The 27,244-nt window shown below is 39.9% G+C and overlaps 2 protein-coding genes across 5 annotated transcripts; both read right to left on the bottom strand.

Annotated features, from left to right (window-relative positions):
* Positions 1–897: 897 nt before the first annotated feature.
* On the bottom strand, positions 898–12,519 carry LOC115786133 (B-cell linker protein). Its single transcript, XM_030738175.1, has 19 exons — positions 12,331–12,519; positions 9,235–9,260; positions 9,086–9,120; positions 8,935–8,972; positions 8,577–8,667; positions 8,412–8,479; positions 8,294–8,327; positions 8,095–8,190; positions 6,979–7,007; positions 6,106–6,142; positions 5,883–5,958; positions 5,632–5,662; positions 5,408–5,444; positions 5,215–5,320; positions 3,533–3,570; positions 3,289–3,332; positions 2,404–2,472; positions 1,857–2,015; positions 898–1,756 (listed from the first exon to the last, which is right to left on the bottom strand). Exons 1-19 carry the CDS (start codon positions 12,337–12,339, stop codon positions 1,640–1,642), a joined length of 1,140 nt encoding a protein of 379 aa, XP_030594035.1. The 5' UTR covers positions 12,340–12,519; the 3' UTR covers positions 898–1,639.
* Positions 12,520–14,331: 1,812 nt separating this feature from the next.
* Positions 14,332–26,069, bottom strand: plat (plasminogen activator, tissue). Of its 4 annotated transcripts, none has more exons than XM_030738471.1 (15): positions 25,941–26,069; positions 21,438–21,525; positions 21,116–21,158; positions 20,675–20,809; positions 19,730–19,840; positions 18,469–18,643; positions 18,169–18,260; positions 17,899–18,073; positions 17,722–17,807; positions 17,547–17,606; positions 17,222–17,426; positions 16,980–17,116; positions 16,159–16,299; positions 15,828–15,976; positions 14,332–15,714 (listed from the first exon to the last, which is right to left on the bottom strand). In XM_030738471.1, the coding sequence occupies exons 2-15, from the start codon at positions 21,498–21,500 to the stop codon at positions 15,547–15,549; spliced, it is 1,740 nt and encodes a 579-aa protein (XP_030594331.1). In that variant the 5' UTR covers positions 21,501–21,525; positions 25,941–26,069; the 3' UTR covers positions 14,332–15,546. The 4 variants fall into 4 exon arrangements, with proteins under 4 accessions (XP_030594331.1, XP_030594329.1, XP_030594330.1 ...); XM_030738469.1 differs by having other exon boundaries at positions 21,035–21,158; XM_030738470.1 differs by lacking the exon at positions 25,941–26,069 and adding an exon at positions 22,877–23,006 and having other exon boundaries at positions 21,035–21,158.
* Between the last annotated feature and the right edge of the window lie 1,175 nt (positions 26,070–27,244).

Consider the following 27,244-nt stretch of genomic DNA (forward strand, 5'->3'; position numbering starts at 1 on the left):
GCTGACCCCAGGTGTCTGAATTCGTCCACCTTCACTGCCTCTGATCCTTGCAGCTTCACTGTTACACCTGCCTCCCTTTCAGTCACACATGTATTCTATCTTACTGCTACTCCTCTTCTTACCAGAGTATACCTCCACCTGTCTAGGCTCTCTCTTTCACCTGCTCCTTACTCTCACAAAAGGCACACTTTGGGAGAGAGACCCAGAGTTTAGAAGAGTGAAGAAGAAATACTCAGTGTATCATGGGAACCCCCAGCAGCCTAAGTCCTTTGCAGCATAACTAAGGGATGATTTAAGGTCACCTGATCCAGCCCTAACTATAAGCTTTTTCAAAAAGGAAAGTTTTAAGTAGGGAGAGTGTCTGTTTCCTGAATCCAAACTGGGAGACTCCTGATTTCCTTATACCCTTTGGTCACGATACAGGAATTTTGGTGAGGAAAAAAAAATCATCTTCTGCCTACATAATCTTTTTAGACATATGTCAGAAAATGAATATTACAGTACAAGATATAACTGTACAAAGTGATGCACACAGCTGTGTACGCAATGACCGAAGGGGTCACACAGTGCCACGCTAATTATTTTACCAGGTGGCATTTCAGGTTTGAGTTTATGGTTTGGTTTAACCCCCACAGGAAACATGTGGAACCACCAGCAGCTGCATGCAGCTAACGGAGACCAGGCTCCATCACAAGCAAAGATTTGAAACATTTCCTTTTTTTGAGTTTACTTAAAGGACTTCATCAAGCATCTTGTACATTTGTAATGTACTTGATCCTCTGAAAGAATCACAGATATCACAGAAAATCCAAATAAAGACTTATTTTCAGTTATGGGATCAAGGAAAAATGATGGCTATTAAACAGAAATAGTAACTGCAGACATACGTACTGGGAAACTATCAAAATAATAAAAATCTTGTAAGGCAGATGTGTTTAGGTCTGTATTGCACAATATCTACAACATTACACTGAAAAGACCAAGCACACTATATTCAGTATAATAGGCCAAAGTAATTAAACTAACCCAGGGGAAAGATACACAATTAAAAAATAAAACAAGTAATGCAAACAGATATTTATCTCAGTGGTGCATCATACATGAGCATTATAATATGAATGAGCAGAAAAGAAAAAAATATATATATATATTTTAGGTGCAGCGAGGGAAGCTCTTGAGATGTTTTGATGCTTCACAACAGCAGTGACGGAAGCAAATTTCTTTGTCCATTACCAGAAACATCCTGACTGCATGACTGGTTCGGAAACTGAGTGACACAGTTTCCTTTTTCAAAAGTGTACCGTTAACAGTTAACCATTCATTACAATGATGACATGGTTCAAACAAAAGATGTTGTTTCAAGGCACAGCACTTGATGATCTCTGAACTTTATGCTATCTGGAGGCTGCTGTTTGTCACTGATGAGTTTCAACACCTCTATGCACTGGAAGTTTACCCTGTTTTCACTTGTTTAAAAAAAATAATAAAACAGTACTTTTGTTGTGTTATAGATTCCATAAAAGTGAAAGTGCACTTTTGGGAATGACACACAGTGACCCTGTAGTATTTCCAAGAGAGCAGCTTTCAAACTGTGTCATTATCCTCATGACTCATGTGAACAGGTAGCTGCAGTGTAGTTTTAAGGGCGTACAGGGTGGGTTAAATGGGCCGTGTGTTTGGCCTGGCTCTTGCTGTCAATCAGCAGCAGTTGGTTATACTTGTGGTGAGAAATCATTTCATCCAGGCTGCTGAAAATCTAAGAGAAAGTGGAAGATAAAGGGAAAAATGTGATTAAATTATGCCTGAAACTCTTCATAAGCTGCAGTAATTCCAAAACCTGTTTTATTTGCCTTCACCTCTTCATTCTTTTTGCCCTCCTTTCCAAGGGCATAGCCTTGTATTTCCACCAGGAAGCGGATGGGAATATTGTACACCTTTTGCTGGTATAGCACAGCGAGGGTGTAGGGCTGCCGAGTGCTCTGAGCAGAGCTGTGTCGGATGAGAAAGGCACCGTCCTGCAACATGAAGAAAGAGAGGTTGAGGAAAATCTGATACCTAAGACTAGATGGAGAAGAAAAGCTTAGGAAGCTTTAATGGATGTGAAAGAATACTAAAGTAGGCTCCAAATAAAACTGGTAAATGGGCGAATCGGGGGAATGTAAAAAGACTCTACATGTATCAGGGAGAGTAAGTGGAGGAAATGGAAAATAAATCACAGCCATGGAGCCCTGAAGCTGTCTGACTCAGGTTTGGCTTCTGTTTGAGTGTCAGCAAGATATAAACTGTCTCTGCAGCACCTTTGCCTTAAGCGCTCATGCTTGCTCAAAAAAATCTAGTAATTGCAGATGGAAAAACTCTGCCATCATTGTGCTTTTATATCACTATAAAAATTACTTGGTTTACCTTGTTGATTCTCTGTAACAGATCCTCTGCTGTCTTTCTGCTGCAGTCGCCAGCAAACCATTCTTTACCCTGGGATATGGATGGACACACAGCAAATATTTCAATAAGAGAGTTCAACTGTGACTCGGTCCAGATCAGAATTATTTATACAGCACCAATTCACAATAACAGGAACTTTATACTGGAAGGTAAAGACCCTGCAATAGTCTCAAGAAAACCCCAACAATCAAACAACCATTATCAAGCTCTTTGTGATGGTGGGAAGGAAAAACTCCCTTTTAACAGGAAGAAATTCAGGGTGGAGAAACCAAAACATCTCACAGCCCTCTCAGATACTTCTGAGGCCTATTCACAAGGGGTCACCAGAGTGGGTAGTTCTGCAGGTATGATTTGGTAGAGTTTCTTACACCAACTGCAACCCCAAAAGGGTATACAGTACCAGTTAAAACTTGGACACACCTTTTCATTCACTGGTTTTTCATTATTTAGAAATCCATATCATGGCAAGAACTACTCAACTAAGTAAAGAAAAATGACAGTCCATCATTACTTTAAGAAATGAAGGTCAGACAATCCACAATCTGGGCTTTATGGTCGAATTGCTGCAAAGAAGACTTGAAGATAGATAGATAGATAGATAGATAGATAGATAGATAGATAGATAGATAGATAGATAGATAGATAGATAGATAGATAGATAGATAGATAGATAGATAGATAGATAGATAGATAGATAGATAGATAGATAGATAGATAGATAGATAGATAGATAGATAGATAGATAGATTTGAATTCTGAACTTTTGAACCAGGACTTTTAGTTGTAATTAGTATTAGCTTTAGTATTAGTCTTTTTAGCTTAGTGACAGTTTTGAGCACTTCTTACCTCCATGCCAGTCAGTTTGGTTGTCCTCATACCACCATAGTAGGCTTAAACACATAAAGATAAGTTACTTGTCAAGCACAAGGTCATGGGAAATCTATATTTGGGAAGAGTCTGATGTTTAAAAAAAAAAAAAAAAGTACGAGCAGTGTTTGGATTACATCAAAGCACGAATATAAACAGACTTAAAATGATCATCAGTCATCCCTTTGGATTTTATAGAGCCTTTTTTAAAAAGTGAGCTTACCCACAGGCTTAGTGTCTGCCATTGGAGGATTTGGAGGACTGGAATATAGAAAAGAAGGCTAACGTTAAACACTGACTTTAATTCTGACAGGCATGCACTTGCATGTCTTGCAGATGGGGTCAACTGTAGTGATACCCTCCGGGCCTGAAAAATCAAGTGCCAAAAACTGCAGTTCCTCTAATGGCCACTTAAAGCTAGTTCCAAAAGTGAGTGAAACCACATAAACTCCCAAATTAAAATATCCAACTTTATAGCAGAAACAAGCAGCAATTTCCACCTGCAGAGCAACTGTAACTCTTATAAAGAGTCCTGAACTAGTCTTGTCTATGGTATTTTTTTCTGATGGCTTTTTGATCATCAAAATAAAATTACAGTTATTAATTTATTTGACCAATAACATTGATTGCTGTGTGGTTGAATAACAGGCAGTCCAAGAAATCTACTGTTCAGGCTTGGTGAGGTAAACTCTTGTATTTTATATGTATGCTGCTTAGCAATAATTAGCAGGTGTTTTTGTTTGTGTGATACATTCATATAACAGTTGATCAAAAAAATTCTGGGAATCAACCCATAAAACTCAACATGTATAGCAGACTTACATTTGTCTGATTTTCTCTTCTTATGCATTTCAGGATGGGTTCCAGCAGCTGCTATTTTTGTTTGTGTTTGTTTGTTTTTTATAGTCCTATTCTGTCCCTTAGCACTTGTGCCTCTCCGATATATGCTGGATTTCTTTTCCTGTATCAAAAAGTGACCCTTCAACTCAAGTTTCATTTCAGGGAACTGAATGACAGCAGCACAGTTGTGCGGTGGTTACCACTGTCGCATCATAGCAAGATCGCCCTGGGTTTGAATCCATTGGGCGGCTTGAAGTTTGCATGGCCCACATGGGTTCACTCCTAGTACTCTGGCTTCCTCCAACAGTCTAAAGACATGCATGTTAGGTTAACTGGTTATTCAAAATTGGCTGTGACAGACTGCCGGCCTTTCGTCCTGTGACAGCTAGGATAGGCTCCAGCCAGGATAGGCTCCAGCCAGGATAGGCTCCAGCCACCTAAAATGGATAAGCCATTAAGAAAATGGATGGATGGATGGATGGATGGATGAATGAACAAATTTGCAGGGAGACAAATCCGGCATGTAGAGCTGGTGGTGAATGAAGTCTGTGGTGATGAGGCCAAAAAATAACTGTTACAGTGCTCTGTGTGGCAGCATGTGATGGTATGCCACAATTTAGGTAATTTACACTGAAGTAAAAGTGGACTTCCAGGGGGTGATCTAACAATAGTAAACTACAAGTCACCAGATATCCATGTAAAAAATGACATTGATGGGAAACCTGCCCAAATAAGGAGTTCCCAGAATGTTTTGATCACACTTGTACATAGATGCACCTTCATAATAAAGTTTGTTTGCTTGTTGATAACTTAGAACTCCACCATCTTATTCAAATATGGTCACTTCTGGCTCAAAAGTAAAAGAAAAGAGAAACAGGCAAAACTCTAAACTCAAGGATTCAGTCCAGGACTTCACAAGCCATCATGGCTATATCCAACCTCATACACAGTCAGTCAGTCACCTGCAGAAATAAGCTAGAAGTGAACTTAAACTGCTGCAGTTTCACAGCTTTAAAAGTACTTTTCTAACAACTTCCAGCCTTCTCTGCATTCTTCGCCTCTTACCTGGCTTTAGTTTCTTTCAGGTTTACTGTGAGAGATGGCTTAGTGCTGGGAGTTGGTGGAGGGGGTTTTGGAGGAAAAGTGTGATGTCTCTCTTCCACCGAATGACCTATAGAGGAAAAGTATGTACTCCTTACATCTTTTGAATGTGATCTGTATGGACTGGTTTAATTAGTGAGGAAGATGTGGTTCTAACCTCTTTTTAAATCAGTCAGGGGAGGCAAAACGAAATTCTGAAAAAGAGGGAATAAATGTTATTGCTGTGTCATATCTGTAAGTTTAATTTCAGAGACTGGAAATGGAAATGCAGGGTCAGAACTTATAATTCAGTCTGTATCATGACAGCTTACTTTAAATCAGGGCCCAGCTTAGCATAAGAAAATTATAGGATGAAGCACAGAGATGAATGGGCATACTCACAGACTTAGATCTGGGAACTAGAGGCTTCATCCTGCACACAGTGAGAAGTCTAGTGTTTATTGCATGTTTAATACTAGGACTTTAAAACACAATGTCACATTATAACTACCGCATTTGCATATTGAAAAACAAGCACATCATTGTCCAGAATGCAAAGCTGCACAGATGGATTATATCACATGTTATATAAGCTTACTGTATGTCTGTAAATAGAGTGAAAGCTGCTTTGAATCAGAGTGAGGTTCATTTACATGGGTATGGGAGCAGGTGCAGGTGTCTTGGTAGGCAGAGGTATCTTCATTGGCCCGCGTGGGGTAGGAGAGCAAGCTGAGGAAAGGGGAGAAAATAAAAATTTATTTTTTAGCACATTTTTTACTCTGAAGAGTACAAGTAACCTCTGCTTATCAAACACTGCCATGCAAGGCTGTAATCAATGCCTCAGAGCTAGTACTTATGTTGTGTGCTTGAAACTACCTGCTGTTGGTTCTAAATAAAGGTCATCATCGTCCTCCTGTAACACAAACCGACAAATATGATACGCACAGGGGCATTAAACTTTTCCATTCAGAAAAAAAACCATCAAATTATATTCATGCAGGTGTGCAGGGAGCCTTGGCTTTTGGCATTACTGACTTATCTAAGATTTAATGTTCATGTATGTTATTTAGGGGGAACTAGATCTCTCTTTTTCAGTTTTAAGGCTTCCACACATTTCAGAGAAGAGTTCTATGTGTTAGTATTTAACTAGCATTTAACTAACTAATGTTAGTTAAATGCTTTGCACTGGATATCAGGGTTTGGATGGGTGAGCATCAGTACATTAATGTGCTGTTGTAAATGTAGCAGTAGAAAACCGACTGCTTAAGCAGGCCCTTATGAAACAACAGACCCCCTGGGTGCAGACATGTCGTGGGTGACTCCTTGCACCTCCTACACAAACACTCAGACTGAGATAAAAACTTTTGTGTGTGTGTGTGTGTGTGTGTGTGTGTGTGTGTGTGTGTGTGTGTGTGTGTGTGTGTGTGTGTGTGTGTGTGTGTGTGTGTTTATATGCAGACAATGGGAAATACACTATTAAAATATCCTTCTTTGAGTGCTGTGGACAAAAAAAGATGCCATGATTTTTTTGGACCTCTCAGTAATCCAGGTATGACCAATACACCTGGCTGACATTCAGCTTCATTGGCCTGCTGAGCTGTCCAGTGAACAGCAAATGCAAGTGTGTCTAGTTCCACTAGTCTTGCAAATGACTTCTAATCAGTCCCTCTGTTAAGAGAAATTAATCTATATATGAAACAAGTCACAGGCCTGCCATGCAAAAGAAAAAAATAAAAATGTTAAAGTCACCTGTTCTTCATTTGGATCCAGATATACATCTGAAAAAAAAAATGTTATTAATATTTTTGATCTGTGTTGCCATATCATACACATATAGTGGTGAAGCTTACCAGCATGTACACACAGAAAGAGTCCCCCAGTCAGTAAGTTAATTAATTAGTTAGTTTATAGATGAATCCTCAAGTTACTCATTGGTGTTTACAAAACAGCACCGGTGAGCAAATGTTAGTAATACAAGTGCATTTACTTATGTAACATACTTATAAAATACAGTATGCAAACTAAAAATAGGCCTATTTAAATTTTCAGCTTCTCTTCCGCGTCACTAAATATTAACGGAAAATATGCTGGCTGGGTTCCCATTTTATGCAACAATCAATATTAGCTCAAGCTCTTCTTTTGCATATCAGCTGCATCAATAAAAACTTTCTAGGCAAATGCATATTATTTTTTTCTACAACTTTTTCTACTACTCTTGAAAGTAGGTCTTTTACTTGCAGCAGAATTCATAACTTATTTTCTGTCCATCCATATATATCTTCCAACTTTAGGATTATTAATACTAATTCATGTTTGTTTTAGTAATGTTTCTTTCATTAATGTTCCCCATATACACAACATTTTAACTCATTACTTTATATCAAACCTATATCAAAGGTTTATATCAAAATCGATTTGAGTGAATATTTTTGAGCGCAGATTAAAAGTAAAAAAATTAGATAATATTCATTTTGAAATGCAGAAGCGTCTGTGAACCCTGCAGCTTTTGGGTTCTTGCAGATCTTTCAGACTGTTTTCTGATGAAGTTGAAATTTTGAAGTGCTCAAGGTGCAATTCAATGGCACTACAGCAGGTGGCACTCTTTTCTTTGTTTCAGTCAAGTACAAATTATGTTGCTGCTGGAAACATTAAGCACAGACTGCACGTGGTTAGTAAACTGAGTTTATCAAGTAGTTTCTGTAAATACCACGTGACTAATAAACTAATAATATATATTAGTGTGGTTTCCATATCACCTCTTTAAGACATTTATCGTCCTCTCAGTCAACAATCACCATTACTCATCTACAATCTGGTGAACTGCTTTTTTGAAAGAATCGTTTGTGTTGGTACTGATTACTGCACCTTCTTCAAAGGATGCAGGAACTGGTGGAGACCGGGCTACAGGAGGAGGAGGCATCATCTTCCTTCCTGGCTTATCATTTCTATCTACCGCAGGTGCTGGGGGGCAGATACATGTATGTATTCATGTAATTAATTAAAGTATAAAAACAGACTGATGAGATTAACAAAATTAGCAAATGAACAGAGCTGAGGTATTCACGTTTGGTGATGGCATCCTCACGTTGCTGAAGTTTCTGATTGACAAAAAAAAACAAATACAACACAGTAAAACATCTGTGTGGACAGGCACAAAGAAACAGACCCTGAGCTGTCATTACCGAGGGTTTGCTTGGTCTGGGTGGAGGAGCAACCGGCCTCTGTGGTACACCAGAATTGGCTGTCCTCTCTACAAAAAAGAAGGGACAGAATTTCAGGGAAAAGGACAGCGTTTCATTGTCTGTGGTGTCTGTGCTGAAGTTTGCTATGAAGTGCAGCAAAGTTACCCAGATAAACGTTCTCCTCCACTGGTCTCTGTGGCACTTTCATAGCCAGTCGTTCACAGGGAGGTGGTTCATAGGTGTCCCCGTCATCATCCTGCCATGAGAAAACTTTGATATGGAATGCAATGTAGCACACACACACGTACACACACTCACACACACACACACACACACATATATATATATATATATATATATATATATATATATATATATGTGTGTGTGTGTGTGTGTGTGTGTGTGTGTGTGTGTGTGTGTGTGTGTGTGTGTGTGAAAATAATTTTCAAAAACTAAAGAAAAGTTACAAAAATATAATAATCCTCACATAAACCATACTTATATTGGTTTTCTTTCTACTTACAAATTCATCATCCGGCCACCCAAACCCTGCATTGTCATCTGGAACAGATATATGTATATATAAATATATAAAATAAATATATAAACCAGTATGCATAAGAAATTGACAAGATGCATCAGAGCCATTTTAAAAAGGTGAAGACAAATCTCACCCGTCCTCCTGGGAGGGGCTGGGGGTCCACTGTGCCTGAAATAAAGAGGAGACACAAGACTCAGACAGTTCATACTTTACTACAATCAGCTTTCTACACCAGGAAAGAAAGAGGATAGATGAGGTTTATGTTTTTGCCATTATACTCACAGGTTCTTCAGTTTTCCAAAGAAACTCTGTAAAACATCAGAAATTTGTGACAAAATTCCCAGATTTCAAGAGACAAAAACACAGAACTATTTAAGCTGTCTTCTATGCGATGCAACCCCATTAATCTTAAACCACATGTCTGGCTAATATTTATTTACTTTTAGTTAACTATCAGCTTCATCTATCAGCCTGAGTCAGCTTCCTGTCTTTGAGAAAGGTCACACAACAATGGAGCTTTATTTGGTGCAGAAAAGGGGATAAATACTGTACAAAATAACACCTAAAGTACTGATGTGTATCATTTTTCATTTTTTATTTACAGCACATCTTTTTACATAGTAATTTTCTCTTGGACACATATTAATCTTTTATCGGCCAGTATAAAAGTATAAACACTTTTATTGGCCAAGAATACACTATGAGAAATGTCCTGGTTATATTTCTTAGTTTCCTGTACAGATTATGATTACTTGCTCGATATTATGTTGTCACTTCAGTGTTTCTGCTGTAATCTTGTGTAATCTAAAACTATGTTTTTTATTTTTCTTGAAACATGTAAAAAATATCATCTTTATTATCTGTAAACCACATGATTACAGAAGGGCTGCAGAAAGATTTCAGTGTTTAAACCAGAAATCCTCTCTGCTGAATGAGAGACCTAAGCAACTTTGCAGCTTGTGTCTGCAAAGTTGCCTGAAGCAATGTTCTTTGGACAGATGGAGATGTTTGTCCACAATATGCAGCTCACACAGGGCCACATTTGGTGAACTCCAAACACAGCAAATCAGCACAAACGCCTCATACCAAATATAAAGGTGGTGAAGGGGTGATGATTTGGGTTTGTTTTCCCACCACAGGACCTGGGCACCTTACAGTCATTGAGTCAACCATGAACTCCTCTGTATACCAAAATATTGTAGAGTCAAATGTGAGGCCATCAGTCAAACAGATGAAGTTTTGGCCCAAACTGGGTCATACGGCAGGGCAGTGATCCCAAGCACAGCAAAGACTGAAGTGTTGCAATGACTCAGTCAAGTCCAGACCTCAACCTGACTGAAATGCTGTGGTGGGATATTGAGAGAGCTGTGCATAACTAAATGCTTCCAAACATAAATGAACTGAAACAATACTATAAAAACAAGTGGGTCTGAATTCCTCGACACTGATGTGAGAAATCATTAAATTCATACAGAAAATGATTACTTCAAATTATTGACGCTGAAGTGCCAGTACTATAGTTCTACAAGCTACTGAATCATTGAGTACTCTTAGTTTTTCACAGGACTCCACAGTGTTGTAAAAAAAATATTCATAATTTTTCACATGACTGTAGATGCTGGCCTATATGATTTATTCCTATAGGAAACACAGCCAATGGCCAGTTGCTGTCTAAACCTTCACACTATCACACTTGACCACACTTACACTTGAATCCACATTACACAATAACAAACTTAATTAAATAACTATCATAACATTTCATAATTCTTACCAAAGAGAAATATTTTAATGTAGTTTGCTGTCACTTTTTTTTTTTTTTTTAGCATTGTTATTTTACTGTGTAAACAGTGCTGGAATAAATGCACAAACAGCTAAAGGTATCCTCGTGAATGATCTCTGTGGCTTTTGATTGCTACTACACCAAATTCAAAATCAGCTTTGACACAAGTCCTTTAAAAATATCAGCAAAATTCCAGCTTATGTGTAGAGGTACAGGTGAAGTTACGGGAGGAGGTGAAATTCAATACATGAATAAAATCAGGAAGTTGAGTTTCTCCCGCGGTATCAGGCAGCTGTAGAGGAAGTGTTGATGTAAAGTAAATGATTATAAACAGGGAGGGAGGGGAGGGATCACTTTCTCTCTGTGCACACACCACGTCAGAAAACAGGTGCCTTAGTTCTGACAGATGGGCAGCAGGTGAAAGGTGATAAAAAAGGAGAACTACATCACGATTCAGCTATTCATCACATTCGCCCTCCCACAGTAATTCCAAAGGTGGCTACATTTTAAGGTCGATTCATGTTACAGTGACAATGTTCTGCTTTGTGTCAGTGGCGGCGTTAAAACACGACCTGTGGATGGTAAATTTTACAAAAAGCAGAGCACTGGCTGTCAGAGTCCGTGGGGGCAAACAGGAGGAAAGAGGAAAAAGTCGTGCGGCTGTGGAGCGAAATCTGATGCAAACTAGGACGAGGCACGCATTATTCAAATAGTTCACCATTCATCTGTTATAACATGCAGTTATATTTGATTGGGATTACAAAATAGTTTTCTTTTAAGAAACTATCTTCAAAAACAGGTGCCATAAAATTTTGTTTTCAAGGGTTTCCTAAAGGGGGAAAGATTATGTTCTGCACTAGTTTAAGTCCAGTCACACATCACAGACTGGAGTTTGCTTCTATTTGTGTTTAAGGTTTGTTGATGAAAAAATGTAACTGCAAGAACTGTGTGCTATATACAAGAGGAACTTTAAACATTTATATGTATTACATTTACACAGTATGTGCAGATATTATACCACCTAAAAGGCTTGAGACAAAACAATAAATGCTCATCTGACATAAAATTAGTCTACAGCTCTGCAAGAATCTCAGAGATTTGGAAGCATTTCCACTAAACTGCACAAAACGATCACAACAAACATTTAATCTTTCTTTAACCAGGAAGTGAAACTTGAATGCAAATCAAAAATAGCATCAAACGCAACTGTGATTCGGTGTTTGATCCAACAAAATCGAATAAATAATTAAAAAAACAAACCAAAACAGCGGCCCGTCAAGCAAAGATCAAATGTGTTTAACCTCTCACAGGACTTTTGTATCGTCGTTACTGATACCTGCAGGTAAACATTTGCCTTCAGGTTGTCTGTAAACACTTGTTGTCTGGGATACTTTCCCTGTCTGCCCTCACACTCTCACACAGTCATCTCTTTCCCGCACTTAAAGCTCCGAAGAAGAAATAAAGCCGAGAGAAAAATAACTACATGGAAGTTTTACAGCAGGCCTCAACAACACCTGCTCACTTCCTTCTCCCACCACCTAAAGTTATCAGAGTGAAAACCAACATATGACAAATTAAATAAAACAGTACTTTACCATTGTCATGATTTGGGGTCGAGTCTCACAGCTCAAGTCATGAGGATCTGTCTTTGTTTCGGTTCTTGGATGCAAATGGCTTTAAAGATTAAAGGCGTGCGAGACAGAGTGTGAATCAGCTCTAACTGATCTCATTTGCATTTCCTACCTGTGCCAGAAAGAAAGAGACAGCCTCACCTGCTGCTCAAATGCCTGCCTTTAAATGACCTGCTGCACATCTCAAACATGGCTCCAAATTTCCCTACTGCAGCTCCCTAACAGTCATATAACTGACTGAATTATATAACTTGTTGCAGCCAGAAAACAGTCCCACAGTATTGATTTTTTTATTTTTATTATTACACCTGTGGTGCTTCAGGCTCCAGAATGACCAGAATGACCAGAATCTCTGTAAGAGCAACAAGGTTGCCATCATAATTTTAGTGAAGGTATGATTTCTTGTAGTACGACTAAATTACTGCATTTTTCCCAAGCTGACGATGTTGGGAGTCAGACTTACTCCATCCAGCAGATTTTCCTCTAAAACACAGATTACCACATGATTTGGTATGTAAGTACACACTGGATTATAAAAGTGTGGTTACAAGTATAATGGAGTTTGTAATAGTAAAATATTGTGTTTGCTGGTGTAATATAATCAGATCAGCCCCAGTTATGACACTGTTTGAAGGGATCTTTTACCTTTAAATGATGCTCAGTTGGAATTGAGGGTCCCAAAGCGTGCCAAGAAAATATCCCCCACACCATCACACCACCAGCAGCCTGAACCGCTGATACAAGGCAGGATGGATCCATGTGCTAAATTCTAATCCTACAATCGGACTGTTGTAGCAGAAATTGAGACCCATCAGACCAGGTAATAGTTTTCCAATGTTCTATTGTCCAAGTTTGGTGAGCCTGTGTGAATTATAGCTTCAGTTTTCCTGCTCCTAGCCGACAGGAGCGGCACCAGCTGTGGTCTTCTGCTGCTGTAGCCCATCTGCTTCAAGGCTCCACATGTTGCACTTGCAGAGATGCTCTTCTGCATACCTTGGTTTTAACAAGTGGTTATTTGAGTTACTGTTGCTTGGAAGCAGTCTGGCCATTCTCTGACCTCTGACAACATTTTCACTCAGAGAACCGCTCACTAACTATTTTCTCTTTTTCAGACCATTCTCTGTAAACCCTAAAGATGGTTGTACGGGAAAATCCCAGTAGATCAGTTTCTGAAATGTTCAGACCAGCCCGTTTGACATCAACAACCATGCAACATTCATTTAAATCACCTTTCCTCCTTATCCTGATGCTTGGTTTGAACCTCAGCCAAGTAGACATTTGCTTTAATGAGTGGTTGAACAGATGAACCTAACAAATGAGTATAAGTCCTTATCTGTAATTGGAATTGTTATTGTTGGGCTCTGGTCATGTGAATAAAACTATGTGGTCATTGCAATCATTAAACATAAATATTAAAAACCAGGAAACACTAGTCTGAGAGAAAGACGTCAGATCTGTGTATAGTGTAAAAATGTACAAATGTAGAAAACCTCCATTTATGTTACAGTTTGTGAGATACAGTTTTGAAACCATGATAAAAATAATAACACAACATCGTCATGACCAAAAATGTGCTGGAGGAAGTTAATTTAATTCAGAGGCCATTAAACTGAGCCTTTCTTCAAATCATATTTGTTACATTCTAGTGTATATATTTTGTTACATTTAATATTTTATTTTGGCTATATTTTGTTAATTATTCCACTTTCATTTTATCTCAGTCTACATTCTGATAATATTCTTTAAATCATCCTGTTTATATCCTCATCACGTGCTATGGTGTAAGAGCAGTCGTCAAAGCATTTCACTGCTAATTATATTGTATGACCAAGCATGTGACAAATACATTTGATTTGATTTGATTTGAAATCAGTGCCAGCTTCCAGCAGTAAAAAAAAAAAAAAAAAAAAAAAAAAAAAAAAAACAGCTTAAAATTATTTATTTGAAATATTATTTATTGACAAGGGTATCACTGGATATGGTTATAAAGACAGTAACAATAAATTATCAAGCTACAACACACGGATAAGTGACATATTTAGATTTCTACAAAAACAATGTAAAACAAACATAAATATTAACTTAATACAAAACTTCTAAAATTCAGATTCCCACAAAAGGAAGCAAGTTTCTTACATAGTTAAGTTTTGCAGTCAATAAGTAGTTTAATGTAGAACAGAACCCCCCCCCTCCAACTCATTATAAAATCAGTCACTGGAAAATATACATGTTACATACAAGATGGGCTCAGCCCAGGTGTAGCTGTTGGAGGACTCTTCCACCTTTAGCCCAGGTGTAGCTGATGGAGGACTTGTCCTCTCTAGTAAAGCTTAAGGCCACAGGTTTGCTAAATAGAGGGAGTAACTCCTGTTTCCTCCTCCCAAGAGTTCAAATCCTCTGTTATTTACAGCGCAATGCAACAGAGAGAGCTAAAATATTAAAATCTGCAAACAAAAAAAAAAAAAAAAAGCAGAATCTGAACCAGCAGATTGTGGTTTGGATGAGGCCCTCCTGTGAGCAAATGCAGAACATTTTGCATTAAACTATTTAAGCCAATGTATCCCTCAGCTATAAGACAAGGCCTCTTGACAAAGAACTTTAAAAATGTCCTGTGGAGCAGAATAAATATCCCTATGTGTTTTACTGTACTGTGCACAGTAAACGCGTGCTTTGAGAGAGGATTAAAAGTGCTTTTGATCTTAAGTCTGCCAGTGTGACGTCTTTGTATAAGCCAGCATAAAGCCAACCACAAAAAGCAGAGGGATATACATATTTTTCCTATTTATCTAGATAGGTTAACTGCCTGAACCTCAGTTCAGTGCTCAGAAAAAATAAAAAATGAAGACAAAAAAAATCATATCAGCTTTAAAACTGCCCAGAAAGAAGGTAAAGATTTGTTCTCTGTTGCTTTTCTACCTTTCACTATCACGTTGAAGACAGTTAGGAATATAAATCCTGAGAGCCCAAAAACTCCCGATTGAGGTTTGTTGTGTGTGTGTCTCTGTAGAAATGGTCATTTTTGACTTAAAGCTTCACCCCATTTGGATCTAAAACCAGTCCTCAACAGAATCAAAGTCTACTGGGTGTCTCTGTCTATCATCTTAATGATAAACATCACTGTTCTGTCCTCTGTGTTCACGGGTATGGTCTCCCAACATCTCATTTGCATCTTCTTTTGATCTAAACTGGATTTCCTTTAATTTTGTTGTTGATCCAGTTAATGTAATTGGTGACACGGGTGTAGACTCCAGGCTTATCTTTCTGTCCACACCCATCGCCCCAGCTGATCACACCCATCAGAGTCATCCTGTCATTGTTTCGGCACACGAGCGGGCCGCCAGAGTCCCCCTGTAATTAAATCCAAAAAGCAAATGTTAAGGAAACTGTAAAAAAAAAAAAAAAAGTTCAAATAACATTATTAGCACTGATTTAATTCTGAGGTTACATGTGGGCATTCTCACCTTGCAGGCATCGTCCAGCCCTCGGGTGTCACCTGCACACAGCATGTTGGAGGTAATTGTTCGTCCGGACAGCACCTCTGGAACGCAGCGTTCTTTGGGCCACAGGCGAACAAAGCCTCTCTTAACACGTTCAGAATACTCATGAGAAACTGTGAAGAGAGTGTTGCATTAGTACTTCACCAGCTCCTGTCCAGGATGTTAGAAGTTTGTGTAAAAAGCTTGCTTATAGTGCCCCCTGCTGGTCAGACACATAAAGTGTGCCCGCTTGCTTGTGAGATATTCCATTAGTAGCCATGCAAAATGAGAAAAGGCTGCGATTTAGGTTTCTTACATTCTGCGTCTTTTCCGTAGCCCGAGATCTCACACTCACTCCAGTCGGGCAGCACCAACCCACGTTCGGGCAGGCACACTGGAAGAACCTCTCGAGAGTTTACAGCACAGATGCCAATGTCCGTCTTAAGCTTCAAAATAGCTGCGAGTGGAAAGTGACCACAGGAAAGTCAAGGTAATGCATTGGGAAAATGTGGGATGAAGACTGAGGGATGATTTAAAGTTTTAACAAGCCTCTGCTGCCCACTTAAGCTTCCAGCATCATTACTGCTGGAGGAAAAAAAGTTCACTAAAGCATCTCATTCTGTTTTCATTACTAACACTGAAGTATGACAAAAGCAGCTCCAGCAGCTTCAGTTCTCCACACCCAGAGTTTGATTAAGATCTCTCCTGTTTTTTACTAAAGAGGGCAGAGTGGGCAATGATCATGTGCTTTTAAAGGGGACCTATTATGCTTTGGTGCAGCTCCTCAGACCAGCCATTCTGGCCTATGCCCCCCCCCCAACGCACACACACACACACACACACACACACACACACACACACACACACACACTTTTCCTTGCCAAATAGAGGGTTTGAACCGCAGGTGGGAGAAGCTTCTGTGGCAACAGCCAGAGATATGTGGCTAAAATAAAATCATACAAAGTCAAATGTAGAAAAAAAAAATGCCTGAATCCGAGCATTTAAAGCAGTCTGAAGCCTGACCTTCTGGCTTATAGGATTACTGGCCATGTTTTTACACTAATATCTGCCAGTATGTTAAAAAAAAGTTTTAAAAAAATAATGAATTATTGTGTCTTTAATGGAATGTTCACTCACCGATGTCATTGTCATATGTTTCCGGGTCATATTTCTCATGCATCCAGAGTTTCTCAACTTCGAAAATCTGCTCGCTGCTGGAGTTTTGTTTCCGAAATGTTCTCCCCAAAATTACTTGCAGTTTTTTTACATCATTTCTGAAAAGACAGAGAGCACTTGTTTGTATGCTATGTGGCAAACAGGTTCAATTAGTATTTACTGTGTGTGCTTGTGCATGTGTGAAAGCTGTAAGTCATTGCTACCTGTCTTCGAAGCAGTGTGCAGCAGACAGGACCCAACAGGAGTCAATGAGGACTCCTCCGCATAGATGAAAGTGCCGTTTGTGACGGGGCTGGTAAATATTAATGGCTGCCTGCCACGGCTGCTCTGTGATATCACTCGCTCTGCCTCCAAACATGCGGAACGATGGTTGAGATAGGGTGTTGTCTAAACGCTGGCCACATGTTCCTACAGAGGAGACAGGTTGGAGGATGATGGTTGAACAACAGCAGGATCAGTGCACACCAACAAGGACGGGGACTTCTAGTTATGTCTGAGGTGTTTTCATTGAGCATGAAGTTGTCCTACCTCTGGCATTGTTATCAATGGTGGGAGCACGCGGGTCAAGAGTGGTCATAGGACGTCTCGCTAAAAAGAAAAAAAAAAACTAGGGGTTATCTTGATATTTGATTATCTTCAGTCTCAATATTTCACTTCTATCTTCAATATCGCTGCAAAATGAAATTGAAATAAGAGAACTCACAGCATTTAGGTACGTCGCACAGCTCCCAGGTCAGCATCATGTTTTTGTAGGTGTGACACCACGGACCTGCATCACCATCTGGATTCCTGTTGGATAAAAAAAGAGAAAATATCCATAAAAAAACTGATCTATTACAGTCATAAGGGGGTTTGAACATAAAGGTGCTGGCATATGTACCTGCAGAAACTGTGGCTGCCAAGCCCCAGCTCCAATGCGTCCGATCTCCAAGCATTGTACATCTTGCGCTTGACAACAGGAGAATCCCACGGGAGGCAGCGAGAGCCACTCTTAGTGACCGATGTTGTGCCTCTGTATTTCTGGCCAGATTCCAACGCACATTCTCTGTACTTATCTGCTCCAAAGCACACAAACAGACAGAACTGTGTGTGAATACATATTTAAAAGTATTTGAGCCTTCTGTATGTTGGGATTTTTGTAAATCTGTACCTTCAGGACATTTAGGCAAGGAACAGTACTCCCAAACAATCTGACTGCCTTTATAGATGTAACACCAGGGAGAGCCGTCACCATCAGGGTTCCTGGGGGGCAAAATCAAACAAAAGGACAATAAGTGAACATTTTCACAACTTTCATAAAAGACTTGCACATTATCTCTGCAAGTTTCAGTAAAATCTCAAAGGATTGTGCTGCATTTTGGAGACATTTTTATTGTGTAACAGATACAGTAGTAAAGATATGACTGAAGATGAGGTGAGAGAGAGAGAGAGAGTGTTCTAGCACAGGTACCTGCAGAAGTTGTGATTGCCCAGTCCGAGACTGCTGGCGTCTGTTTTTCTAGCCGTGAACTTCCTTCCCCTCAGAGACGTCGAATTCCAGTTGATGCACTCTGCCCCCGATTGGCTGACGCTCTTGGTGCCACGGTACCCGTCACCATGCCCCACGAGGCACTTTTCATTGGTGTCTGTTGGACAGAGAAACAGACAGGGAAACTGGATGTAGTCACTTATTTATATGTGAGACTGATATTTTTTTCAGATTTGGAAAAACCTAGACTATTAAAAAACTTTTGGACAAATTATGAAAACATTGTTATTTCTTACATAAGACTTTAAACTCGTGTCCTAATAGCATTTATATTGCAGTTTTCCAATTAGCGGTTTTAAAACAGTGACCAAACATAACCTATGATGATCGTAAATGCATCGGATTTATGGCCCGGCCGTATTAACTTGTCGTTGTTTCGCTAAAATCACTTGGCTGTGACCACTGGACTTAAGATAATTATCCCACTGAGAGGGTGGAGTGTCCCTAAAGTGACCAAAAGTGAGCCACAGAAACAAAAACATTCATGTCTTTCCATCCTTTATGATCCTCACATCTTCCCTCCAAACCACAGGCCCATGACACCAGCTGTATGAGTCACACGGTCAGACTGTGATCTTATCAAGAGTCACTAACAAGCTTCAATCAGTGTTGTGTGTCACAGGCCACCAGTGTATGGACACAGCTGAGGTTCAGATCAAATGTATGTGTTTTCCTCCAGCCTGTGCTGCTATTTATCTGCTTAGATCGTGTACTGTAGGTGTGAGTTTCCCAGTATTAGAGACTGTGGCTGTTGAGATGCTGCCTTGTCCTAAATATAATTGGACTAAATGACACTCGCCTTATTGGGCTGAGAGCGCTGAAAAAAATCATCTGAAAAAGTCAACGACTCTCTCAAGGAATCCTGACTTAGTCACGAACATCTACAAGGCTGATGCTTGTGACAGAATGATAATAAGGAAGGAAACATTGATAGCATCCACTCTTGGCTGAGCTCTAGTGCAGCTTCTTTTGTTTGGCAATAAAGTTCAGGAGAAGAAAATGTGTGTTTATGTCATTTTAAAGTAACTAACTTGTGGTTTTGGACTGTTTGTTGGACAAAATAAGATTTTTGGCATTTTTGAAATTGAAATGAAAACATAATTAAATTATATTTATTGTTATTTTTTTATATCTCTAACTGAAACAATCACTGCATAGATCTAAGTATTCCTTGAATACTCACTGATCTCACACTGAGCCCCAGCGAAGCCAGGGGGACACTGGCAGATGTAGTCTGAAGTGTACACAGCTTCCTTGCAGGTTCCTCCGTTGTAACACTGAGACACGTAGCAGTCTGGAAGAGGCAGACAGAGAGCTGTTTAGTCAGCCACACGTCATCCAGTAACAGTTTGAATAATCAGAATAGGACAGATTGACCGTGACCACTACAGAGATTGGGTTTGAGGGCTGTGTGTCATGTTTTACAATGAAACACTGAGGATGCAAGTGCAAAAGCCCGCAGCTCACCCCAACTCTCTTCTTACTCGTTGCAAACATCATCATAGTTTCTCTCTTAAAGTTTTTGTGTCAGGTCACGGATTTCTATCTAGAGCAAAAGTGGTTTCATGCCTTCTGCAGTCCTCGTTTTCATTTATTGTTTCAACATTTCCTAAAGGCCGGCGCTTAGAATAACAGCACTGCTGTCACTCCCACTGGTATGAGCTCACAGATGTTGTAGTATGGCAGACTAAAAATGTGGTTGCAATTTGACTGAGGGAGGAGTAATCAGGCCTCGCACAATTCGTCAGTGGGGGTGAAAGTACGCACGAGGGCATGTCTGGAGAAACTGGTTCAAATAATCTCAGACTAAACTACGCCTACTCAAAAGCGCCGAAACCCAACAGCTCTTCGTTTGGATGCACTGAAATAACAGGGATTTGGACACATAACTGAGGCAAGCCAACAAAAAAAAATAATCATTTGAGGTTATAATAGCACGTTAGAGGTAAGGTGAAGTTATAATGAAAGGTAGAGGGCAGTGAGGGCAGGAGAGAGGACTGACAGACAGATGAACAAACAGTGGATTTAAATTCTGCTCAATGGAATAAAAAAAAAAAACTGATTAGAAAATAAAAATGTCAGACAGTCTACTTGTGTTTGTGCAAATTTACATCCATATCACACTCACTGATCACTGGCACAATATGACAACGCTCTCGTCCTCCTAAAGTACAATGGCAATACTCCACACGCTGTCCTTTCCATCGCAGCCAAGTGTCTCCAAAACTACGCACTGCAGACGTCTCACTATCCATGCAAAGTACTGAGGAAATACACACACAAGCATAAGTATACAGCCAATTAAACAAGACAAAACACACACACACACACACAAAACACATAATAACTGTCCTATTGTTAGAGACATAAAAACACAGGAGGGAAGAACACAAACACATGGGTGACAGCAGAGAATTAAAAGCTTGACGATTATGAAGATGACGATGGTGTTATTAGAGTAGATGAACAAAAGTGCAGTGACTCTCACAGGAGGTGTCAGAGGAAGGTGAAGACTTCTGGACATGAATAATCAAAAGCGTCCTTCTGGTTGGCTGCCTGTCAGGCTCACCTCTGTAAAAACGAGTCCCTCTCTTAGTGCGGAAAAGCTCCACCTGCAATGGGAAGGACCGGTAAAACACGGAGCAGACGTGCATCAGGGTTTTGCATTTAAAATGCTGCTGTTCAGCAGCTGCTCTGACTCACACTTGTTAGTGGCACACTGACATGCAGCAAAAGCACAAATTCGAACACATTAAACAAGCTAAATGTTTGCTCAAGTGGATAATAAATCACAGGAATTGGACTTTATTGAGATAAGCCTTGTTAAGTATGCAGGATTTGCAGTGCGCTGAAGATTACAACAGTTTATGGTACTGTCCTGTAGTACTTACATTGTTCGCTAGGCAGCAGCAGAGAGCAGAAAGGAGCACAATTAGTTGATGTGATCCGGTCATGGTTTTTCTAGAGGTCTTCTATTTGCTGGAAGCACAAAATTTATACATATTACAGTCACTATGCACACCCAAAATTCAGATAGCTGTGCAAAAACTGGAGGTCACACGACAACATTTAGCTCACTTTAAATATTCGACATTCGGTCAGGTGACTGAGTGATGTCACATTCATGGTCATCGAGGCTTTTCTCATGTATCTGTCACCAATACTGAGTCAACAATCGCAGGAAAATGATGAACACTGGTCACCGTCTCCCAGCTGTACTGTTTCTCTGTAAGCTTCCTTCCTACATCCCTAAGCATGTTTCTGAGAAGAACTGGAGAACGAGGTGGGGTAGTTGTGGGAACCTGGATGTCATTCCTTGTTTCTTGAAGCTGAGCTGACTTCTTGACTCAGAGAGGAAGTTTCAGCAGCATGTGCAGAACAGCCTCATGGGAAAGTGAATGAGTCTGCAGTTGACCTAAATTCAGTTCCCTCCTTATTACATCCCTATCAGCCCACATCCTCCTATTTAATTCACATATCATGAAAAAAAAACTCCTCTTATCATAATTAATCTACTTCTTTTCCATTGGGAATAAACAGGACACAGATAATCTCTCCTAAAATACTAAAAATGAAAGCGTGACCGCCACATCAAACAACACAGTCTGGACAATCTTTGAAGGATGAAAGGCAGCACGCTAGAAAAACACCATTTCGGCACCATCCTGAGAGCATTCCTGCTCTACCAGAGCAAAGCAGCAGCTGTGAGAGGACAAAGTGACTCAGGACCTCAAAGAGACGTTTGAGGGACCAAGAAAAAAGTAACCAAACTTATATTTCCCGTTTTTGCTTCATAGCTGACTTGTTCCATTTCTGTTATAGAAGAGTCTAATTATGAAGAAAAGAGGTGAAGACGAGTCTCTGTTGTTTTCAATCAGGCGTGAGTAAACATGAGTCACAAACAAAAAGGAGGGGTGAGCGGGAGAAGGAGTAGAAAGGAGGGGAAACACATAAAAAGCTAAAAAAAAATAAAATAAAATAAAAAAAATCTTTGACATGAACAAGCATGCAAAGACTCAGACACATCGGCATACATTTTTGTAGTCTCCTGACTTTTGGCTGGTTCTCCACTGACTCACCTTCTGCGGTTGGCTGAGCTAATAGAAAACAGCATTGTGTTTTCATATATCAATGAGGTAAAACAGCTACGCAGGCAACCACACACACGCACACACACACAGACACACACATACATGCACAAAGTGCTCAGGAACGTGGAGCTAATCAACACTCCCACACACAAAGATTTACTGTTCAGTCTGCTCATTGTCCTTTGAACAAAGACTCCTTCTCAGGGTTTGACTTATAAAATACAAATTCACACACTCACCATTAAGAGCACGGGTCCCTCGGAGGCTGTCCTTACCTCTGACAAATAAAAACCCCTGCTGTCCTGTACTATTACCCCCCCAGAGGAGCCTCACTGGCAGGGCGACAACAAAACACTAGTTTCCTTTTTGTTTCCTTTGTGCAGCTGTTCAGCTCAGTGCAGTCGCCCCTCTCTCTCTCTACCCCTGTCAGCTAAAAACATGTGTTTCCTGCTATAGTACGACTAGCACCAACCCCGTGTATTTAGGAAACGGGCGTACATATCAACACACGCAAGCACGAAAGCACATGCCAGCAAACACTCATCGGATGTTAACATATGTGTATCCACCCTTTTTAGTCTGTCTTTCGTGCAGAGGCCCAAGTGGGGGCCATCGTTTCAATATTGCTTTAACAACCCCACATTTTTTAGTTTTTTTTATGGTCAATCTTACAACTTTTGATGCCTCTATGTGGATATTAAAGTAGAAGCATGCGCACACAACGTCACATTTTTCTGTCTAACCTATTTTAATCAATTTTTTCACTGAAATGTGGCTATTTCAAAAGGAGACATATTTTGTACAACTTGTGTTTGTTGATTTTATGTTAAAAAAAATAATAGTTGTTGTGTAAAATATGACATCTAATTACAGTAATCCAACTCACTGGTGATATCTATGAGGTTTTCACTGTGAGTAATGATCTTAAAACAGCTTATAAATAGTAGATAAAATAGCCAGCTATGCAGTGAACTCTGAATGGGACGCAATACAGCTTTCTGGCACTGAGAGGGTTAATGCATTGGTCTACTACACCCAAACTGTTAGCAGCTGAAACACGCACAACCAAGTATGCACTCGGTGGAGAGTGTGTTTCCCTAGTTAGTAGGTCAATTGTGAATGGAAGAAATGAAAACATCTTCAGAATTGCAGCAGCCAGACTGTGAGTCATAACAGCTGGTATAAGATGTGGCACGTGAAAACAGCAAACACATGCAACAGATGATAAGACGCACACACATACTCACAAACACGCAAACAGAGAGGTTATGTTTGTCCCACTTTAGTGTTTTTTTTAAGGAAACAGTCTCAAGTGCTGATCACAGTCTTTGACATCTAATTTTCACCAGAAAATTAGTGGGAATTCGGGTTGCAAAAGGTCAGGCATACTGTACTTGTCTGGTAGCCGGAATACTGAAATGTTAGACAGTGTGCAGGAACACAGTTTGCACCTCCGTATGAAATTCAGATTTACTGAAAACTTGACAGCAGTTACTTTTCCTGTCTCTCATCTATGCAAATATCACACCTCATACTTAATAAAGTACTGAAGAGTGGGAGGACCGCCCACACTGGTGCCCACGGGGGAATTTGGCAGAGGAGACACCTTTATAGCCTAAAAAGTTTACTGTTGGTTTCTTACGAGCATTTCTCAGAAAAACATCCGAACATCATAACAAGTTTTGAACAGGTCTGACCTGCTGAACTTTTACTATAGTTTCAGTTTAGGCGTTGTTTTTTTGTTTAAGAAGTTTGCATGTGTGTAGAGTGGCTGTTGATGATCTATCATGGCATGTGATGTCATGTTGGCATGTAAGATGCTTAGAAGGCATTATGCAGTCTTTACTCAGGGGATTTCATTCACGCTTCAACAAACCAGCTGTGATCTGGCTCTGTAAAGTCCCACAGAACAGAGAGCTGCATTGTTGCCTTCTCTTCCTGTGAAATATGACCCTTTGAAATCTTTATGAGAATGAATCATAAGCTCCTAAAATGAAAAGATGCAGGTTAGAGGAGCCATTGTTGATGTTAGGAGTGAGTATAAATTGAGGAGATAATGGAGTGTGAGACAGCTACAAGGTAAAAGATGAAAGAATTGAGAACTCAGAAAGAAAACGATGAAGGGCAAAAGAGGGTGAAGTAAGACGAAATGAAAACCCAGAGGTCAGCAGAAAGAGAATGACTAGTCCTGAGTCATGGCATGTCCTGATGTCTTTATTTTATGTCCAGTCTCAAGGCCATTAAATAAATTCAGAATTGAAAGATTTACTCAGAAAGGAAGACTAGAGATGTAAAAGAAAGTATTGCATTTTCCAGTCTTGAGGCATTCGGCGTTACATTTTAGCCATCATTCCCACAGTTTGCCCCCACACTCTCCTCTGCTTAACCTGCACTCCTACATTAAAGCTGTAAGACCCAAGCCACCGATCCCATGAGTCACAAACATCAGTGTAAGGCAAAAATCCAGCTGACCGCACTGCCAGGAAAGCAGATGCTACATACAAACTCTACTTTTTCTCGGCATGCAACAGTACAGATAAGCAGCCGGATGGACAACATCAGCGCCGACAGATGCTGGGAGGGAGACTGATACCAGAGCGTCAGCTGAGGCAGATCCAGCTCATTAGCCCCTTGCTCACGGTGGTACACAGATACACACACTGAGGGAAGTCATTGCATCATGGCATGCTGCTTGATAACACACACTCAGAGTCCAGCAGCAGAGCGCCATATCACCATGTTTTAAAGAAGCTGCTACAGCAGGCAAATTGAAAAGTACTGCATGTAAGTTTATACTCCCACCAGACGTAGCAGGTGGAGGAGGATGCTGAGGTCAGTGTGAGAAAACATTCCACATAAATGAGTGCAGCCTACTGCAGTTTCTTCACACAGCTTACCTGGTGTTACAACATAAAACAAAAGATTGAAGTCACACCTTAGATGACATTCTGTATGAAACGAAATGCTTACTAATACAGTTTTGATTGTTTTTGCTGTATTCTTTTTTTTAACTCTCTGGCATTAAATAATATGAAAGAGACGCGTCAACATATATCTATCATAAGACTATATGCATATTCAACTATTGTTCAGTTATGAACAATGGGCGCGTTTATTAATAACCGTGCAAAATGCCTGCATCATCATCATCATAAACCTGATCCTATAAAATCAGCAACCTTTAATAATAATTGTTTTATAATAGCACGAGCGAGAGGGAAGTGCAGTAAAACTGCTGTTGCAGGAGAAGCCTCTGCTGCACATAAACCTGTATCGCGTTTCAAAGAGGAAAATAATCCTTACCAGATATGAAATCTTCTAAAAGGATCGCTTCTCGGTGTTCTTGTATTTGCAGCTCTCATTGAGATGGTTGCCCCTCTGCTCCAAGTTTATATCGCAGCGCTCCGGTCCGACCGGTGCTCGAAGTGGGAGGGCTGATGTGACCTCAGCGGGATGTCGGGCCGGCCCGGCCGGATGATGATGACGCAGCCTGGAAGGCGGGCCCGTCCCAAATTAACAGGTCATTTCACTCACGTAGATGTTTTTCCGAGGTACTTGATAAAGATATCTACATTTCTCTCTTTCATTAGGGAAAAGAAAAATGAAAATTAAAAAAAAAACGGATGGATGGATGGATGATGGATGGATGGATGGATGGATGGATGGATGGATGGATGGATGGATGGATGATGGATGGATGGATGGATGGATGATGGATGGATGGATGGATGGATGGATGTTAAGTATTTTGTTTTGAGTTTCAATTTTGAGTCAGCTGGAGTGCAAACCAATCACAAACTTTAAGCAGACGTAAAAGCTCAAAAATACCAATATACAACTGATCTTTCATATAGTCAGTTACCTCTGGGAGGCTGTGATGGGCTGTGAGTGACACTATATCAGAGTGGTTAACCACCTGGCACCAGGGGTCATTTGTTTCAGCCGCAAGCCCTTTTTATTCAACCCAACCCTTCCTCAGGAAATCAGTCACTTAGCCTGAAAAATAGCTCTATGTCTTTTCAGAACATTTAGTTGTTTTATTTGCTTGGAATAATCCATGTTCATTGTTTTTACTGCCTGGTAAATGCACTTTAAATTGCTGAAAATACAGCAATTTGAGATGTAATGGCTGGGGGGAGTTAATTTGGAGCCTATCCCATCTGTCTCCATCTGGGTTGGATTAGAACAAACTCTCAGTTCAAATATAGGAAAATCACAAACAAACACAGACATTAAACATAAAGTAGCTCAAGAACGTGCTCTGTTCCAGATGAATCAGTCAAAAGTTACGTGTTACATCAGGTTGTGTTACTTCACAAGACTCTCTTTGAAATTCTTATAAATTATTATGAAACTGATGATTTAATGCATCCGTAAATTGTGTTACGTGACGAAAATAATCATTTCCTTTTTTTTCTCATTTTACTTCCCTTTATTTACACTGTGCCATAAATGGTAAGGTATTTGTAAATCATGTGGAGTAATTGTAGAATCTGGACAACCACTGCTTTAAACATTTAAGTTTGCTGTCTTAAGGTGTGGGTGAATGTTTTCATGATTCCTGGAGCTCAGATCCTCCAAATCCATAATCAGGGTCAAATTAAGTG

Source organism: Archocentrus centrarchus, chromosome 9 (genome assembly GCF_007364275.1).
Source record: "Archocentrus centrarchus isolate MPI-CPG fArcCen1 chromosome 9, fArcCen1, whole genome shotgun sequence".
In the NCBI taxonomy this organism is placed as follows: Eukaryota; Metazoa; Chordata; class Actinopteri; order Cichliformes; family Cichlidae; genus Archocentrus; species Archocentrus centrarchus.

What these genes read in the sequence shown, in the direction of transcription:
- LOC115786133 (XM_030738175.1), bottom strand. An exon ending in TAGTTCCCAGATCTAAGTCT is followed by an intron (nt 5,445 to 5,631) that starts GTGAGTATGCCC and finishes CCTCTTTTTCAG; the next exon opens with AATTTCGTTTTGCCTCCCCT. An exon ending in GGCAGACACTAAGCCTGTGG is followed by an intron (nt 3,333 to 3,532) that starts GTAAGCTCACTT and finishes TATGTGTTTAAG; the next exon opens with CCTACTATGGTGGTATGAGG.
- plat (XM_030738469.1), bottom strand. Translation starts at nt 21,500, where the DNA reads ATGACCGGATCACATCAACTAATTGTGCTCCTTTCTGCTCTCTGCTGC. An exon ending in TGGGGCTCAGTGTGAGATCA is followed by an intron (nt 18,644 to 19,729) that starts GTGAGTATTCAA and finishes TCTGTCCAACAG; the next exon opens with ACACCAATGAAAAGTGCCTC. An exon ending in GTGCGACGTACCTAAATGCT is followed by an intron (nt 17,607 to 17,721) that starts GTGAGTTCTCTT and finishes TTTTCTTTTTAG; the next exon opens with CGAGACGTCCTATGACCACT.